Genomic DNA, 20,202 nt, shown 5'->3' with positions numbered 1-20,202 from the left:
AATGGCACCTGCAGTTATGCGGCCCGGCCCGAGGTATAACAGCCTACTCTTCTCCATGGCATCCAGGAGGGTCTCTAGCTCCCTGTCCCTAAATCGCGGTGCTGCCAGCTTGCCTGCGACGGCTGTGTGTGGGGGGAGCCGTGGCGTCGTGTCAAGGACGGAACCGGTGAATCGGCGGCCGGTCCGTCACGCGTTGCACGACCCACCCGTGGTAGCCCCTTGTGGGCCGTTGACTGGCTCCACCTGGGGGCCCGATGACGCCATCGTGAAACTCCACATCTTCACGACGGCGTCACCACTTAGCCCCGTTTTGGGAGAATCCAGCCCCAGGTATCTGCTGCTCTGTCCTTCTAAATGATAGTGGCCGTGGGTTTGGAAGGTGCTGCCGAAGGAACCTTGGTGAATTACTGTAGTGTATCTTGTAGATGGCAGGGGGTGAGTTACTCGCTGCAATGTTCCTAGCTTTTGATCTGCTCTGGCAGCTACAATATTAATATTTAATGTGGCTAGTCCAGTTCAATTTCTGGTCAATTGTCACCCCAGGATGTTAATAGGCGATTCAGCGATGGTAAAGCCATTGAATGTCAAGGGACGATGTTAGATCCTCTCTTATTGGAGATGGTCATTGCCTGACACTTGTGTGGCGTGAATGTAACTTGCCATTTGTCAGCCCAAGCCTGGATATTGTCCATGATTTGCTGCATTTGGACAACGACTGCTTCAATATCTGAGGAGTCGTGAATGGTGCTGAACATTGTGCAGTCATCAGCTAACGTTCTCACTTCTGACCTTATGATGGAAGGGAGGTAATTGATGAAGCAGCTGAAGATGGTTGGGCCTCAGACACTACCCTGAGGAACGCATGCTGTGATGTCCTGGAGCTGAGTTGATTGATCTTTAACCACCACAACCATCTTTCTTTGTGCCAGGTATGACTCCAACCAGCGGAGAGTTTCCCCCCTGATTCCCATTGATTCAAGTTTCCTTGGGATCCTGAATGCCATACTCGGTCAAATGCTGCCTTGCTTTAAAGGGCAGTCACTCTCACCTCACCTCTGGCATTCAGTTCTTTTGTCCATGTTTGAACCAAGGCTGTAATGAGGTCAGATGCTGAGCAATCCTGGTGTAACCCACGCTGAGCATTCATGAACAGGTTATTGCTGAGTACGTGTTGCTTGAGAGCACAATTGATGACCCAATTTGCTGATGATCGAGAGCAGACTGATGTGGTTTAAATGGACAATGTCATAATGGCTGCATCTCAGAAATAATAGCCTCGTAATGTTTAAGTTAGTGATGAGGAAGGACCAATCTAGGATTTTTCTTTATTTATTTGTGGGATGTAGACTTCGCTGGCTAGGTCAGCATTTATTTGCCTTGAGAAGGTGGTGGTGAGCTGCCTTCTTGACATGTTTGCAGTCCAACGGGTGTAGGTACATCCACAGTGCAGTTAGGGAGGGAGTTCCAGGATTTTGACCCAACAACTGTGAAGGAACAGTGATGTATTTCCAAATTAGGATGGTGACTGACTTGATGGGATAACATTTATTTCACTGGAAGAGGGCTAATTAGACTTAAGGAAGGTTCTCAATTGGGCAAATTTGAGTTAAAGACTAGAAACCAGAAATATGGGGCTGGATTCTCCATCAGCGTGACCCTCCATTTCGCCGGCAGCGCACTCACGCCCGCAGTCTTCCCAACGGTGTGGGGGTGGTCCACAATGGGAAACCCCATTGGCCGGTTGCTGGGATGGAGAATCCTGCTGCCTGCGGGGACGCGCCGCACCAGAAAGTGGGTGCTGCGGGACAGAGAATCCCACCCATGCATTTTAGAAATAGTGTGTAGCAGACACCGATGCAATATTCCCCATTTTGCATCCCAATCCAATTTGTATCCTGTGATTTCCAATGGTCTGGCAAGTTCTGTCAGCACAAAATTACCAATTTTCTGTGAAATGTATGCTGTTTAAATTAAATGAATGGATAAAAGACTTCAGCACAAAATGACTTTGAAATATCAGAAACACCCTATTATAGATGTTGGTCTTATATACCATCACCAGCCTATTACAAATAGTTGGTACACATGTGAGAGTCCGTACAGAACATGTTTTTGTAACCACTTTGCTTATTAAATCAACTGAAGCTGCAAAGTGTATGCACTGCCTGAATCGAGCTAGCAGAATCATATGCGGTTAGGTTCCTATGAAACCCTGGGCGGGATTCTCCCAGCCCAGGCCGGGCCAGAGAATCTCCGGGATGGTTGCAAATCGTGCGACGCCGCCCCGACGCCAGTCCACCGATTCTCGGGAGAGCGGAGAATCGGCGCCATTGGTGCCAGCGCATTCGGCGCGGCATCGGTCGGGGGCCGCTCTACGGGGCCGCCCCAGCGATTCGGCCGTTCAAAAACACCCGAGTCTCGCCGGTGTCGTTCACACCTAGTCTTACCCGGCAGGACCTCGGCGTGCATGGATGCGGGGATGGCCTGGGAGGGGTGGGGGGTCTGACCCCGGCGGGGGGGGGGGCCTCCGCTGTGGCCCGCGATCGTGGCCTACCGATTGGCGGGCCGGCCTCTCGGGCTGGGGCCTCTTTTGTTCCGCGCCAGCCCCTGTAGTCTTACGCCATATTGTGTCGGGAACGGCGCGGAGAAGGGAGCCACTGCGCATGCATGGAAATCATGCCGGTCCCACTGCGCATGCGCAGACCCACGGTGCCCATCTGATGCTGGGATCGGCAGCTGGAGCTGCGTGGGTCGCTCCAGTGCCATGCAGGCTCCCTGTAGGTGTCAGAATCGCTGCTACTGAGGCCATGTTGACGCCGTCGAGAAACGTGACGGCGTTTACGACGGCATCAACACCTTGCCTCAGGATCAGACAATCCCGCCCCCTATTTTTAAATAATTACTTCAATACTTCATTTCCAAAGGAATACAATGCACTTTAAGTGACAGAGACACATTTCAGTTACCTAAGTATAGGCTTACCTTGGCCTTGTTATACAAGTTGACAATGCTGAGGTTGGTTGATACAAGTTCTCGACTAGGCATTGTCTGTAACTGCGTGGCAATGTGTGATTCACATATCTGCTGAAGTCTATGTATTTGATACATTTCTGCACATATTAACAGAGCCATGGCTTGGGGAATGCTGGCTGGAAGAAAGAAAGTTAGACAAATAAATGACATATTGCTAGAAATGCCAATAATCATGGTATGAATGTTTGACGACTCTCCAAGACATCCATCATTCTCTTGACACATTTGTCAGGAATAAGTTCTTATCTTGATCATGTCAGAGTTCAGTTGCTAAGTAAAAATGAGTCCCAGGTGCAAAACAGTGACTTTATTACTGGTCTCTCTGAATTTTCAAGTTTAGAAGTCTCTCGGGAATTCAAAAAATAGGAGGAAAGTTCTTTTGTGTATTAATTGTAACCAAATCTCAAACCTGTTTGTGCAGGTTTACAATTTCATGACGTGTTGCTCAGAAAATACATCTTTGCCAAAGGTGAATAATAAATGACACCTCAAAGATATGTTGATTTAAAACAAATTAATGCAACTTATATAAATGAAATGAAATGAAAACCACTTATTGTCACAAGTAGGCTTCAAATGAAGTTACTGTGTGTGGTAGTCACCACTAGTAGTATATTATATGTATTACGGCACTGCCCGTATATTAGAAGTACAATGGTAAATCCCTGCCTGCTGGCTCCGCCCAGTAGACAGCGTATAAAGTGTGTGCTCTTCTGTGCTGCAGCCATTCTGGTTCCAGCTACAGGAGGCACGACATCTTGCTCAATAAAGCCTCGATTATTCCACTATTCTCGACTTTGTGGTAATTGATAGTGCAACAATGTATTGAGCAAGATTTTTTAAACGATGGATCTCCGCATCAAGCCTGATCGCCTGCAGCTGAGCCCTCAAACAGCCAACGCTACGTCCGCCTTTGACCACTGGCTAGCCTGCTTCGAAAGCTACCTCAGGACAGCCGCTGAAGAACACTTGGACTCGCAGAAGCTCCAAGTTCTCTATTCACGGGTGAGCCTTAACATTTTTCCCCTCATCCGGGATGCGCCCACTTACTCCGAAGCGATGGAGCTCCTGAAGGGACATTACATTCGATCAAGTATATGCCAGGCACCTCCTGGCCACGAGACAGCAACTCGCCGGGGAGTCTCCGGATGATTTCTGGCGTGCCCTGCACATCCTAGGTAGGAACTGTGACTGCAAGGTAGTTTCGGCAGTCCAGGACACAGAACTTTTAATTAGAGATGCTTACGTCACGGGCATTAAGTCTGCGTACGTCCGCCAGCGGCTACTGGAAGGGGGTACGCTCGATCTTGCGGGAACTAGGCAGCTCACTAATTCGTTAGAGGTGGCCTCCCGTAACGTTCAGTCCTACGCACCCGACTGCGCGGCACCCTCATGGGCCCCACCAGCTGCCGACTCCAGCTCACCACAAAGCTGCACCGCGTGGCAGCCAGCCAACCCTGGGGGGCCCAAGTGTTATTTTTGCGGGCAGAACAATCACCCCAGGCAGCGCTGCCCGGCGCGGAGCGCGACCTGCAACGGGTGTGGGAAGAAAGGACACTTTGCTTCTGTTTGCCAGGCCCGGTCGGTCGCCGCTGTTTCCAGGCCCGGTGCTCCTACACCCAAGGGTGCCGCCATTTTTCCCCTTCACAAGCCACGTGCGGCCCGTGGGCTCTGCCATCTTCCTCACCGCAAGCCACTTGCGGCCCATGGGTGCCGCCATCTTTGATGCCGCCCGCCATGTGTGCCCCGTGGGCACTTCCATCTTCGGCGCCATTTTGGACGGCGTCTCAGGACCCCTGCTCGTCTGGCCGTTCATCGCCTGCCTTTACCTCCGCCACCGCTGACCAGCCCAGGACCTCACAGCATCTGCCGCAGCTCGCCTCTATCACCCTGGGTCAGTCCCGGCCCCGCAACCTCGCGACCGCGACGACGACGGTGAAGATCGATGGGCACGAGACGACCTGTCTTTTTGACTCCGGGAGCACAGAGCGCTTCATCCACCCCGCAACGGTAAGGCGCTGCTCCCTCCCATACACCCCGTCACCCAGAAAATCTCCCTGACCTCCGGATCCCATTCCGTGGAAATCCGGGGGTACTGCATCGCAACCCTCACTGTCCAAGGCGTAGAGTTTAGCAACTTCCGGCTCTACGTCCTTCCCCACCTCTGCGCTGCCCTGTTACTCGTCCTGGATTTTCAGTGCCATCTCAGAAGACTAACTTTAAAATTCGGCGGACCCCTACCCCCCTCACGACCCTTAAGGTCGATCCACCTTCCCTGTTTGCGAACCTCACCTCGGATTGCAAACCCGTCGCCACCAGGAGCAGACGGTACAGTGCCCAGGACAGGACCTTTATCAGGTCGGAGGTCCAACGGCTTCTGCGGGAAGCGGTCATTGAGGCCAGCAACAGCCCCTGGAGAGCTCAAGTGGTGGTAGTGAAGACTGGGGAGAAGCACAGGTTGGTCATTGACTAGTCAGACCATCAATCGGTACACGCAGCTCGACACCCACTCCCTCCCACGCATATATGATATGGTCAATCAGATTGCGCAATATCGAGTCTTTTCCACAGTGGACTTGAAGTCTGCCTACCACCAGCTCCCATCCACCTGGAGGACTACCAATACACTGTGTTCGAAGCAGATGGCCGCCTCTATCACTTCCTTAGGATTCCCTTCGGCGTCACTAATGGGGTCTCGGTCTTCCAGCGAGAGATGGACCGAATGGTTGACCAGTACGGACTGTGGGCCACCTTTCTGTACCGAGATAACGTCACCATCTGCGGCCACGATAAGCAGGACCACGACACTAACTTCCAAAAATTCCTCCAGACCGCCAAAACTCCTTAATCTCACATACAATAAGGAGAAATGCGTGTTCCGCACCAACCGCTTAGCCATCTTTGGCTATGTCGTGGAAAATGGAGTCCTAGGGCCCGACCCTGACTGCATGTGCCCCCTCCTGGAACTCCCTCTCCCCCACTGCCCCAAGGCCCTGAAACGATGCCTGGGGTTTTTCTCCTACTACGCCCAGTAGGTCCCTAATTATGCGGACAAGGCCCGCCCACTCATTCAGTCCACATTGTGGTCCGCCAGGCCTTCAACCGCATCAAGGCAGACATCGCCAAGGCCACGATGCACGCGGTCGACGGGTCCCTCCCCTTTCAGGTGGAGAGCAATGCATCGGACGTAGCTCTGGCCGCCGCCCTCAACCAGGCGGGCAGGGCCGTGGCCTTCTTTTCCCGCACCCTCCATGCCTCCGAAATTCGGCACTCCTCTGTCGAAAAGGATGCCCAAGCCATTGTGGAAGCTGTGCGACATTAGAGGCATTACCTGGCTGGCAGGAGATTCACTCTCCTCACCTACCAACGGTCAGTTGCCTTCATGTTTAATAATGCACAGCGGGGCAAGATCAAAAATGACAAGATCTTGAGGTGGAGGATCGAGCTCTCCGCCTATGATTACGAGATTTTGTATCGCCGGGGGAAGCTCAATGAGCCCCCTGATGCCCTATCCCGCGGTACATGTGCCAGCGCACAAGTGGACCGACTCCGGGCTCTCCACTATGACCTCTGCCACCCGGGGGTCACCCGGTTCTTCCATTTCATCAAGGCCCGCAACCTGCCCTACTCCATTAAGGAGGTCAGGACCGTTACCAGAGACTGCCAAGTCTGCGCAGAGTGCAAGCCGCACTTCTACCGGCCAGATAGAGCGCTCCTGGTGAAGGCCTCCCGCCCCTTTGAACGCCTCAGCGTGGACTTCAAAGGGCCCTTCCCCTTCACCGACCGCAACACATACTTCCTGAGTGTGATTGATGGGTACTCCCGGTTCCCTTTCGCATCCCATGCCCCGGTATGACTTCTGCCACGGTAATCAAAGCCTGCACAGCATCTTCATGTTCCGTTTCCCCACCTACATCCACAGCGATCGGGGATCCTCTTTCATGAGTGATGAGCTGCGTCAGTTCCTGCTCAGCAAGGGCATCGCCTCGAGCAGGACGACCAGCTACAACTCCCGGGGAAACGGGCAGGTGGAGAGGGAGAAAACGACGGTCTGGAAGGCCGTCCTGCTGGCCCTGCGGTCAAAAAATCTCCCGGTCACCTGCTGGCAGGAGGTCCTCCCTGATGCTCTCCACTCCATCCGTTCGCTCCTCTGCACCGCGACAAATGAGACCCCTCAGGTGAGTGTGTTTGCCTTCCCCAGGGAGTCCACCTCCGGGGTCTCGCTCCCAACATGGCTGACAGTTCCTGGACCTGTCCTCCTCCGGAAGCATGTGAGGACCCATAAGCCGGACCCCTTGGTCGAAAAAGTACACATCTTATATGCAAACCCGTAGTACGCCTACGTGGCACACCTCGACAGGCGCCAAGGACCTGGCACCCGCGGGATCCCACCCACGAACCCCGACCTGACCCCCCCTCCCCCCCGGCTGCCTCATTCACCCCGTGTCACTCACCCTCTCTCCAGCGAACGTCACTGCAGCCCCCACTCCAGCAGTACCTGTCCTCCCACTGGTTCCACCCAGGGGTGACGAAGACGAGGACAACACGCTCCCGGAGTCGCAGGTGACCAGGTCGGCACCCACATCACGACCAGGACTGAGGCGATCGCAGACGAGGGTCAAGGCCCCTGAAACTTGTAACGTTTTCCACCCCGCCCGCCGGACTCTTTTTTTAACAGGGGGTGAATGTGGTAGTCACCACTAGTAGTATATTATATGTATTACGGCACTGCCCATATATTAGAGGTACAAGGGTAAATCCCTGCCTGCTGGCTCCGCCCAGTAGGCGGCGTATAAATGTGTGTGCTCTTCTGTGCTGCAGCCATTCTGGTTCCAGCTACAGGAGGCACCACATCTTGCTCAGTAAAGCCTCGATTGTTCCACTATTCTCGTCTTTGTGGTAATTGATAGTGCAGCACTGTGAAAAGCCCCTAGTCGCCACATTCCGGCATCTGTTCAGGGAGGCTGGTATGGGAATTGAACCATCGTCTGCTTTCAAAGCCAGCGATTTAGCCCTGTGCTAAACCAGCCCCAATAAGCCAAATACTGCAGATGCTGGAATTTGAGGGTGCTGGAAAAACTCAGCAGGTCTGACAGCATCGGTAGGGAGGAAAAACAGAGAGAACGTTTCCAGTCTGTTTGGCTCTTTATCAGAACTGGAATGCAACTTATGCTTATTTCTGGTAGTATTTTTGATATGGTCTCATTTATACCATTGTAAATATGCAGACCTGCAATCACAATAATTATGATTCCCAAGCTGCAAATCTTCTTCACAGACTCTGGGAGACATTTTGAGACCAGGGAGAAGATCGCTCTTTTATGTATCAGTGGCAGACACCTGCACCTTTACAAGCACAAGGTGCCTGCTTTTCTCAGACAGCGCATACAGCAGTGATCCCAGCTCCAGGATCCCACCTCAATCCCAGACAAGGCTCACATGCAGCCTCCCATGAACAAAGATGATATATGATAGAAGGTGCAGGAAAAAGCTGGAATACTTAATGTGAACTTAATGTGAGGATGACAAAAAATAATTGGTAGAAACAGATAGAGGTAATGAATGAGGTGTAACTTGTTGGACAGGATGTACTGGGAAGGCTGGCTATGCTTAGAATGGATACATTGCCTGGTCCAGGTGCATCCGAGATTGCTAAAGGTTTGGGGATGGAGAGAGGGGAAGATTTTGCCATAATCTTCCAATCTTCCCGAGACACAGGAGAAGTACGAGAGGATTGCAGAGGGGCAAATAAGATATCCTTATCCAAGAAAGTGTGTAAGAACATTCCTAGTAAGTACAAGTTGGTCAGTTTAACCTCTGTGCTGAGTAAGGTTTGAGAAAAAATAAACAAGGAAACAATAATCAGACACTTGGAGAAGTTTGTTACTTAGGGAGAACTAACAAGGACTTGTAAAAGGCAGATTGTGTTTGACAAATTTAATTGTTTGATGAAGTATAAGGTTAAAGAAGGAAAAACAATAGATGGTGTCCATATGAATTTTAAGAGAGCCTTTTGTAACATGACACATAAAAGACTGGTTAACAAAATTGAGGCTTATGGAATAGGAGGGTCAGTGTCAGCTTGGAAAACAAACTGGCTTAAGGACAGAAAAAAGGTGAGTCATGGTAAATGATTGTCCTTCAGACTGGAGAATAGTAGACTATAGTGTTTCTCAAGGTCAGTGCTAGAACCACCACTTGACATGGATATTGGAATTCCTAGAAAAATTTCAAAATGTTTCTATGATACCAAACTTGGAGGTGTGGTAGGCACTGAGGATGATACCAATCAACTGTAACATGACATAGATAGGTTAGCAGAATGGACAGACAACATTTAATATAAAGTAATTTGAAGTGATACATTTTGGCAGAAAGGATAGGGAGAGAATAGGGAGAGATAGGCTGAAAAATACTTTTCACTGTACCTCGGTACACGTGATAATAAACAAATCCAAATCCAAGTATATAAACTAATTGCATAATGCTAGAGAGTCTGCAGGGGCAGAAGGACCCCAGGGGTCATATGCATAAAGTAGTGGTTCCTAACCTGTAGTCCGCAGACCACACTGCAGGTGGAAAAAAATACATCAATGTGTATGTATCATAATCGATGTTACATTAATATTCACAATGCAATTTGCTTCACAAACATCCTTGTGTAATATAATCCACAATGTATTTGAGAATGTGCATCATAAACTATTAGAAATAACTGTGTTTTTAATAACCTTTGATATATAAGCTTGACTTGCGTCAGTCGTACGTCATGTAAAAAATGTTTCAAATGGCTTGGTTACATTGTGGTCCGCAAAAGCTTTTGATTAAATGAATGAATGAAAATCGCTTATTGTCACAAGTAGGCTTCAATGAAGTTACTGTGAAAAGCCCCTAGTCGCCACATTCCGGCGCCTGTTCGGGGAGGCTGTTACGGGAATTGAACCGTGCTGCTGGCCTGCCTTGGTCTGCTTTCGAAGCCAACGATTTAGCCCTGTGCTAAACAGCCCCAGATGACAATCTATGGACCACATAAAAGAAATGGTTGGGAACCCCTTGCATAGAGTTTTGAAGGTGGTAAGGTTCATTAAGAGAGTAATTAGCAAAGCATATGGATTCTTGGGCTTCAGAAATAGAGGTATTGAGCAGGGAAATTATACTGAACCTATATCAAGCTCTGTTGGGCCACAACCAGAGTAATGTGCCCACTTTAGGTGACCATATGGTAAGAGGTCTTTGAGAAGATGCAGGGGGAATTTAACAGGTTCATTTCCAAAGATGAGAGAATTTAGTGCAAGATTAGGTTAGAGAATCTGTGGTTGTTTTTCTTGGAGGAAAGGAGATTTGATAGACATACACAAGAATTTTATGGGATGTGGGATTGGTGGCTAGGCCAGCATTTATTGACCATCCCTAAATTGCCCTGAGAAGACGGCGATGAGCTGTCTTCTTGAACCGTTGCAGTCACTGTTGTGTAGGTACACCCACCGTGCCATTAGGGAGGGTGTGCCAGGATTCTGACCCAGTGACGGTGAAGAAACTGTGATATATTTCCAAGTCAGGATGGTGAGTGACTTGGAGGGAAACTTCCAGGTGGTGGTGTTCCCAACTTTCTGCTGCCCTTTTCCTTCTACATGGGAGCAGTCATGGGTTTGGATGGTGCTGCCGAAGAAGCCTTGATGAGTTCCTGCAGTGCATCTCATAGATGATACGCCCTGCTGTCACTGTTAATCAGTGGTGGAGGAACTGAATGTTGTGGAAGGGGTGCCAATCAATTGAGCTGCTTTGTCCTGGATGGTGTCGCGCTTCTTGAGTGTTGTTGGAGTTGCACTCATCCAGGCAAGTGGAATTTATGAAAGGCTTTGATAGGGTACGCAAAGAAAAACTGCTCCCATTAGCTGAAAGTACATTTCTTTGTTTTATAAATTTGGAGTATCCAATTCTTTTTTTCCCAATTAAGGGGCAATTTAGCGTGGCCAATCCACCTAGCCTGCACATCTTTCGGTTGTGGGGGTGGGACCCACGTAAACAGGGGAGAATGTGCAAACTCCATAAGGACAGTGACCTGGGGCCGGGATCGAACCCGGGTCCTCAGCGCCGTGAGCCATCAGTGTTAACCACTGCGCCAGGGTGCTGCCCAGCTGATGGTACATTTCTAGGAGGCAGTGAGCTAAGGTTTGGGACAAAAGATGGAGGGTAGAAACCTTTTTTGCAAGTGGTAATGACCTGGAACTTCCTGCCTACAAGGATTGTGGAAGTGGAGACGAAGAATGTTTCCGAAATGAAATTGTACAAGAACTTAAGGGAAATAAAATTACAGGGAAACAGTGGATCATGTGACTCATTGGATTGCTCTAGAGAGGTGGCAATGACTCGATTAACCAAATGGCCTTCTGTGCCTAAAGATTCAATGGCTCAATGTTCATTTGCACAAGATTAAGAGATATCAAGTACTTATAGCTTCTGTTATTGATACTGGTTGATCAATGCTTTTATTGGGCTGTGACAAGTTTTTAAAAAAGAAAATGATGAATGTGTGTGTTTATTAACAGTTAAACACATGTTATTGTTACTCTTGAGTTCAGGGGCGGGATTCTCCCCTACCCGGCGGGGCGGGGGGTCCCGGCGCCGAGGAGTGGCGTGAACCACTCTGGCGTCGGGCCACCCCAAAGGTGCGGAATCCTCTGCACCTTCAGGGGCTAGGCCAGCCCCGGAGTGGTTTGCGCCGTGCTGGCCGGTGGGGAAGGGGCTTGGCACCACGCCAACCGGCGCAGAAGGGCCTCCTCCGGCCGGCGCGAGTTGGCGCATATGGGGGAGCGCCAGCGTGTGCTGGCATCATCCCAGCGCATGCGCTGGGGGGATCTTCTTCACGTCGGCCATGGCGGAGGACCACAGCAGCCGATGCGGAGGAATAGAGTGCCCCCACGGCACAGGCCCGCCCGTGTATTGGTGGGCCCCGATCACGGGCCAGGCCAACGTGGGGGCACTTGGCCCATCGCGGGCCGGAGAATCGCCGGGTGGGGGCCGCTGCCAGCGGCCGCCGACCGCGCGGTGCGATTCCCGCCCCTGCCATATCCCCGGCGCCGGAGAATTCGGCAGCCGGCGGGGGCAGGATTCACGCCGCCCCCCCCGGCGATTCTCCGACCTGGCGGGGGGGGGGGGGGGTCGGAGAATCCCGCCCGATATGTTCTGTACAGAGTATTTTGTGGATGAACAGACATGAAAGTGCCATGTGTTAGCATGGGAGGAATGCGGACCATTAGTATGAGTGGGGGCATAATTCAGTATGAGTTGGAATTAAGGTGGCATGGGGAGTGAGTAGACGTGTGAGGGGGTGTGAGGGGTGAAGGCTAGAGGGCCTAAAATATAAGCAAACAATTGGGATGAATTCCCATATAACCTAGATTGGAATCTAGATTAGCACTCGGGCGTCCCTGTGGCTGTCTCTAATCTGCTTCTGGGGGCAGTGCACCTGATTCCATCCCACACACGTTACTCCGGGATACAAATTGAGTCTGACGGAGCGCTTTCTACCAGTGAGTGTCTGCCAAGTCTGGAAATTTTCCGACTGGAGCCGTCCATCTCAAAGACAAAAATCCGAACCTGTCATTCTAAGTCTCCTGGTAACCTTTCAAAGTATAGCTTTGGCTGATTAATGTAAGTATCATTGATTGCCATAGAACAAAAAACGTTGTGAAAGTGTCCCGGGTAACATTCACTCGTTGGTAGGGTAATTAGCATTGCAAGCAAGCTAGACTTCAGGATAGAAAGTCTCCCTGTGTGGCCATATTGCAAGAAGTGAATTCACCAGATTTCCTAAGTAATGCTATGCTGCTATTGGTTTCTCTCTCGATAGTGGTAATGCTAACCATTAACCTTTATTTGTTTAGCAGGGAATTTTAAGTTAATTTAAAGTACCACTGGGCTATTGGTACTGGCCAGCAAGGGTTAATTTTAGGATGAAGCAACTAGAGGCTGACTTAAAGACTGCCATTGAATCATTAGATACCAGTATGAAAAATAGTTAAACTAAAGCAAAATACTGTAGATGCTGAAAAGCTAAGATACGAACAGGGAATGCTGGAAATGTTGAGTCCCAAATTTCTTTATCCGTCAGTCTGGCCTCAATAAAAGTCGAGATGGATTTGCAAGTATAACAAAAGTTATTTTATTCAGCTTGCAAGCTACCTAGTCCACAGTAATACAGATAACATGTTGCTTTCTGCAGCCCCGGGAACTAAGTGAATGTCCCAGACAAAGAGATCAGTACTGATACATTCAAATGGCATCAAGTTTCACATACTCGACACCCATAGGTCATCCTATGTCCCTCCTGACTTGTTTGATCTATTCTGATTGGCTCACTTCCAATCCTTTTCTCCGGCCCCTATCAATTCAGCATCACTCTCATAGACACACCTCTTCCTGCTTTTTCCCATGCGGTCTAAAATCCTTTGTCTCTACTTGCCAGAATCAAAGTGGCTTATTTCTACATTACATTAACTAATATCTCTAAAGTAACTATTTTATATCACATTCGTCAGAAATATTCAGCATGTGAGGCAGCATCTGTGGAGAGGAAACCAGACTTCACGCTAGCTACATAAGGGAGTTTGATGAAATTGTATGGACATACTGCCTGCCTCAACCCAGCTGCAACTTTATGGTAGGGCATGATGTGTTGGGTGCTCTGGATCTGTGGAACACATACAGGCCACCAACACTTAAAATAGTGCAACACTATTTTATTAAGTTAGAAACTGTTGAACATACTTTCACTGTGGGCTAACACGATGTTAGATTAAACTAAAGACCTATGCCTGTCCGAACTAGTCTATGCACTCAGCACATGGTGAGGATCTGTGCTGTAAGCTGTAAGCTTGTAGGAGGCTGCATCCCGAATGAGCGGGAACTCTGATGCCCTCTGTCTTTATAGTGAGTGTGCTTTAACTGGCGATTGGCTGCAGTGTTGTGTGTGTTGATTGGTCCCGCTGTGTGTCCATCAGTGTGTGTGTATCTGCACCATGATATACTGGTGTATATTATGACAGGGCGGGAAGGGCCTTGGATGAGAATCTCGTTGTTGCCCCAAATAAGGCCCTTATGAGGCCACTTAAGGATTTTTTCCCACCCACCCCCAACGTTCAGGTGGGTGGTGCTGGAAATAGAAAGATTCACTATCCTCGATGTCGGGTGGGAAGGTGGGGAGGGGGGGTTGAGAGGAGAGGGGTGGGGGTGCCTCCATCATAAGTCCCCTTCTAACTTGGGTCGCCCTCCCTTCAAGAACTGGATATCTCCGGACCTCCCTCCTCCCTCAATGGCCTATCTGTGATAATCCAAATGCATTTTCCCCCACCCCCCAATCATCAGTTCAGCTCTCCTCCCCAGGACCCCTGCCACTTACTTCACATTGGCACATTGCACTTAGTCCCAGGCTTCTCCCGCCCACTGCAATGCTGTGCCTGGATGGGCCACTGCGATGCTGTGCCTGGATGGGCCACTGCAATGCTGTGCCTGCATGGGCCATTGCAATGCTGTCCCTGGATGGGCCACTACAATGCTGTCCCTGGATGGGCCACTGTAATGCTATGCCTGGATGGACCACTGCAATGATGTCCCTGGCTAGGCCACTGCAATGCTGTCCCTGGATGGGCCACTACAATGCTGTCCCTCGATGGGCCATTGCAATGCTGTCCCTGGATGGGTCACTGCAATGCTGTCCCTGGATGGACCACTGCAATGCTGTCCCTGGATGGGCCACTGTAATGCTGCTGCTGGTCATCTGTCTTCCCTCTAACGTTCCCCTAGGTAGTCGAGAAATGGCTGCCACCGCCTGGTGAACCCTTGAGCCGATCCTCTCAGGGCAAACTTTATCTGCTCCAGTTTAATGAACCCCGCCATATCATTTACCCAGGCCTCCAGTCCGGGGGGTTTCGCCTCCTTCCACATGAGTAGGATCCTGCGCCGGGCTACTAGGGACGCAAAGGCCACAACGTCGGCCTCTTTCGCCTCCTGCACTCCCGGCTCTTCCGCAACTCCAAATAGAGCTAACCCCCAGCCTGGTTTGACCCGGGCCTTCACCACCCGCGAAATCACTCCCGTCACTCCCTTCCAATACCCTTCCAGTGCCGGGCACGCCCAAAACATATGTGCGTGGTTTGCCGGGCTCCCGCCACACCTCCCACATCTGTCCTCCACTCCAAAGAACCTGCTCAATCTTGCTCCCATTATGTGTGCTCTATGTAGCACCTTAAATTGAATCAGGCTAAGCCTGGCGCATGAGGAAGAGGAATTTACCCTGCTTAGGGCATCAGCCCACATACCCTCCTCTATCTCCTCCCCTAGTTCTTCTTCCCACTTTCCTTTTAGTTCGCCCACCGACTCCTCCCCCTCTTCCCTCATCTCTCGGTAAATCTCTGACACCTTGCCCTCTCCGACCCACACCCCTGAAAGCACCCTGTCCTGTATCCCCTGTGTCGGGAGCAACGGAAATTCCCTCACCTGTTGCCTAGTAAACGCCCTCATCTGCATATATCTCAAGAAATTTCCCCGGGGCAACTTATACTTTTCCTCCAATGCTCCCAAGCTCGCAAAAGTCCCATCTATAAATAAATCTCCCACCTTCCTAATTCCCAACTGGTACCAGCTCTGAAATCCTCCATCCATTCTTCCTGGGGCGAACCTATGGTTGTTCCTGATTGGGGACCCCACCAGGGCTCCCCGCACCCCTCTCTGTCGCCTCCACTGTCCCCAGATATTCAATGTTGCCGCCACCACCGGGTTCGTGGTAAGCTTTTTAGGTGAGAACGGTAGCGGCGCCGTCACCAGCGCCTCTAAACTCGTCCCTTTACAGGACTTTCTCTCCAGTCTTTTCCACGCCGCTCCCTCACCCTCCATCATCCATTTACGTATCATTGCCACATTAGTGGCCCAATAGTAATCGCCCAAGTTCGGTAGTGCCAATCCTCCTCTGTCCCTACTACGCTGAAGGAACCCCCTCCTTACTCTCGGAACTTCCCATCAAGCAAAGCTAACCAGGAGACTCTACCACTCTAACTGCCTGTCGTATAATTTGGTAATCTGTCTACTTTGCCATGTGGTGAATACACCTCCCATGACCATCTAGTCCTGGCATGGAACTGAAACTCGAAACAGTGCATTTGGCTCAGAGGCAAGGATGTTACCCAGGGTACCACAAGACCTCCAATAATCCACTACAGATAATACAAAACCTAAGCGTTCACAACACAAGTTCAATAATGTTCTTTAGCTTGTTTCTTTTGCCTTTGGGACACATGTTTCTGAGGCCAGGAAGTGGAACGAAATGAGGAAAATGAGGCCATATACGCTGGCTGACATTTATATGAGATGGGGTGGTCTGGACATGGAAGGCCTCCTGCCAGTTTCCCTATCTAGTAGCTAAATACTGCCACAAGTAAAACAAATTTGAGTGCATAAACCAGACCAATGTGAGACCAAGCTTGCATTTTGATATAAAAGCAAAACACTGCAGATGCTGGAGATCTGAGACAAGAAACAGGAAAACTCAGCAGATCTGGCAGCAGCTGTGGAGAGAGAAACAGAGTTAACGTTTCAAGTCCAATATTTTCTTTTGAGAAACTGTTTAGAATCTGGCTTGCAAACAAGTGACTGTCTAGAGAACTACTTGCCAAGACTGAACAGTCAAATTGGAAATTATATCTGCTCACTGAGGTTGCATTGTAAACAAAAACATTCCTAATACTCAGGAACCCTCGCCAATTTCTAAAATGCTGTTCTACAGGCTCTTCTGAAATTTTTTTTTATTATCTTGTTATGGGCCAGGGTTTAGAGAACCCCAAAGTGTATCATGGAGTTCACCTGACCCACAATTTTTAATATATTGGGGTATGGGGAGCTCACGGCCCACTCTACAGGTGTGGTACAGCAGAAATGGAAAGTATTTTTAAAAAACAAAACAATGTTTATTCTTTGAACTCAAGTTAACCTTTTTAGAACATACAGTGAACATCTTAGCAACCATCAATTCAAATACAACCCCCAAAGAATACAACACTAAGTAATCCTTAATAACTTCCCAAACAACATCCAGACAAAAGAAACACCTTTTAACAGAAGCACATTAGGTTTGCATTCACTACTGAGAACATTTATAATTCTGAATTCACCAAATGATCAAGAGACAGTCTTTTCATGGCAGACAGATCAACAGTACACCTGCTCTGCCTGGCTTCAGCTCCAACACTGAAAACAAAACTAAAACACACCCTGCAGCAAACAGCCAAATCGCTGACAGACAGCCCAGCTCCATCCACTCGCTGACATCACTGCAGTAGTAACACCCTTTTCTTAAAGGTACTCTCACTACAGATATTTATATACACACCCATTTATAAACGCCCATTCCTTAAAGGTACTCTCACATGACACCTCCCCCCAAGAAAAAAAAAAGCATCAACTTCAAGGTGGTTTCATTTTTCACCTTTTCACTATCCTTTAAGAAATGCAAACAGTAAATATACTTTTTTGTTTAAAAAAAAAACACGCAAACAGGTACAATAATAAAGTCTATTTTTGTTCTTCTTCCTCCAACTGAAATCCTTCTTGATTGCCAGTCTCTTTGAACAAGAAGGTTTCTGCACGATCCGTCCATTTCTCTACGCCTTGGCATTTCTCTTTAAAGTCAGATACTTCAGTTCAATTTGATCACAGAGTCCCTTGCAATTCTCTAACACAGGAGCATTGGTTATCACGGGCGGGGTTCTCCTGTACCCGGCAGGGCGGGGGGTCCCGGTGGGACGGAGTTGTGTGAACCACTCCAGCGTTGGGCCGCCCCAAAGGTGCGGAATCCTCCGCACCTTCAGGGGCTAGGCCCACCCCGGAGTGGCGTGGAAGGCCTTTGGTGCCGCGCCAGCCGGGGCCGAAGGGACTCCGCCAGCTGGCACGGGTCCGCACATGCGCAGGGTGGTTCACCTACGCGTCGGCCATCGCGGAGGCTTACACGGCCGGCGCGTAGGAATAGAGTGCCCCCACGGCATAGACCCGCCCGCGGATCGGTGGGCCACGATCACGGGCCAGGCTACCGTGGGGGCACCCCTCGGGGCCAGATCGCCCCATGCCCCCCCCAGGACCCCGGAGCCCACCCGCGCCACCGGTAAGGGACCTAGTCCAATTTACGCCGGCGGGACCTGCATAGAACGAGCGGGACTTTGGCGGGGGTTCGGAGATTCGCTGGGGGGGGCCCGCCGACCGGCACGATGCGATTCCCGCCCCCACCGAATCTCCGGCGCTGGAGAATTCGGCAGCCGGCAGGGGCTGGATTCACGCCGACCCCCGACGATTCTCCGACCCGGCGGGGGGTCGGAGAATCCCGCCCCACAGCTTTCAGGCTGTCAAATGCCTGTTGAAAGTCCGCTGTCCACTGAAAATTTCGACATTTCTTCAGCAAGTCCATCAGTGGAGCCACCACATTACAAACATTTTGCACAAATGTTCGATCAACTCCACTCATGCCAAGAAATCGCATTATTCCCTTCATTTTGAGGGTATCGGAAACTCCTCAAGGAAAGTGACTTGGGCCTTTCCAAATTCAATTTTGGCTAGGTTTATCACCAAACCTGCCCCCTGAAGTCGATTAAATAACTCCATCAGATGTTTTAACTGTTCTTTCCATGTCTGGCTGAAAATTACCAGATCGCCGATGTATAACACACAATTGGGTAATCCTGAAACAACTTTGTTAGTTAACCGTTGAAATGTGGCTGGGGCGTTTTCATGCCAAATGGCATAACTTTGAATTGGTATATACCATCTGGAGTCACAAAAGCTGAAATCTCCTTCGCCCTTTTGGATAAAGGTACCTGCCAGTAACCTTTAAGTAAATCCAGTTTGGAAATAAAAGCTGATTGTCCCACTTTCTCAATGCAATTCTCCAAACGTGGGATAGGATAAGAGTCCGTTCTTGTAACTGCATTAACCTTTCTATATTCCACACATAACCGTTGGGTACCGCCTTGTTTAGGTCATCACTATGGGTGAGCTCCATTGGTTGCAACCCACTTCAATAATGCCATTTTTAAGCATACTCTCAATGTCTTTGTTAACCTGTGCCAATTTTAAAGGGTTAAGTCTACATGGATGTTGTTTGATTGGAACAGCATTTCCCACATCTACATCATGTATAGCCATTTTAGTTCTTCCCAATTTATCTCCACAAACTTGCCCATGTGATATCAATAACTCTTTCAGGTCAGTTTGTTTTCCCTCTGGAAGGTAACTCAACAATTTATCCCAATTTTTAAGAACAGCCTCATTTTCCAATTCACAGTCATCTGTATTTGGTTTGTCACTTTGAGTTAGAATCATTGAATCCTCCTCCTTTTTCTGTCCTTCCCTTTCGAACAATGCTTATTCTATGAACTCAAGTTAACCTTTTTAAAATATACAGTGAACATCTTAGCAACCATCAATTCAAATACAACCCCCAAAGAATACAACACTAAGTAATCCTTAATAACTTCCCAAACAACATCCAGACAAAAGAAACACCTTTTAACAGAAGCACATTAGGTTTACATTCACTACTGAGAACATTTATAATTCTGAATTCACCAAATGATCAAGAGACAGTCTTTTCATGGCAGAGAGATCAACAGTACGCCTACTCTGTCTGGCTTCAGCTCCAACACTGAAAACAAAACTAAAACACACCCTGCAGCAAACAGTCTAAAACAAAAGTAAAAAGCTGACAGACAGCCCAGCTCCACCCACTCTGACATCACTGCAGTAGTAAACACCCATTTCTTAAAGGTAATCTCACTACAGATATTTATATACACTCCCATTTATAAACACCCATTTCTTAAAGGTGCTCTCACATGTCAATCTTTAAAACTGTTTTTTTTAATGTTAATCACTCCTTCCATCCCTGAAGAATTGATTCTTTACCTGTGCAGCAGGCATCAGTATACAGATACTCCAGGAAGGAGAGAAAGGTTTCCTTGGAAACACCTTGAATAGGAACCTGACACGCTTTTGTTTCAGCATAGCAGCCACTAAACATTGCCGCCATTACCTCACAACGAGCCACCAACACTGCTCTATGAGCATACATAGATGTACCTTTAGAGAGAGAGAGAGAGAGAGACAGAGAATGTGAACTCATTCAGAATG

The 20,202-nt window shown here is 49.2% G+C and overlaps 1 protein-coding gene across 4 annotated transcripts in view; it reads right to left on the bottom strand.

Moving 5' to 3' along the window:
- Positions 1-20,202, bottom strand: part of rhobtb3 (Rho related BTB domain containing 3) — a 294,119-nt gene that overhangs the window by 33,894 nt on the left and 240,023 nt on the right. For 2 of the 4 annotated variants that reach the window (XM_072516318.1, XM_072516317.1), the window contains exons 9-10: positions 19,978-20,151; positions 2,983-3,149 (exon numbers count right to left, since the gene is read on the bottom strand). In XM_072516318.1, the coding sequence (XP_072372419.1) occupies positions 2,983-3,149; positions 19,978-20,151 (341 nt within the window). The remainder of the gene's footprint in view (positions 1-2,982; positions 3,150-19,977; positions 20,152-20,202) is intronic. The other 2 variants (XM_072516320.1, XM_072516319.1) reach the window with 2 other exon arrangements.

This window comes from Scyliorhinus torazame, chromosome 9, assembly GCF_047496885.1.
Source record: "Scyliorhinus torazame isolate Kashiwa2021f chromosome 9, sScyTor2.1, whole genome shotgun sequence".
NCBI lineage: Eukaryota > Metazoa > Chordata > Chondrichthyes > Carcharhiniformes > Scyliorhinidae > Scyliorhinus > Scyliorhinus torazame.
This window is presented reverse-complemented; position numbering and strand designations above follow the sequence as displayed.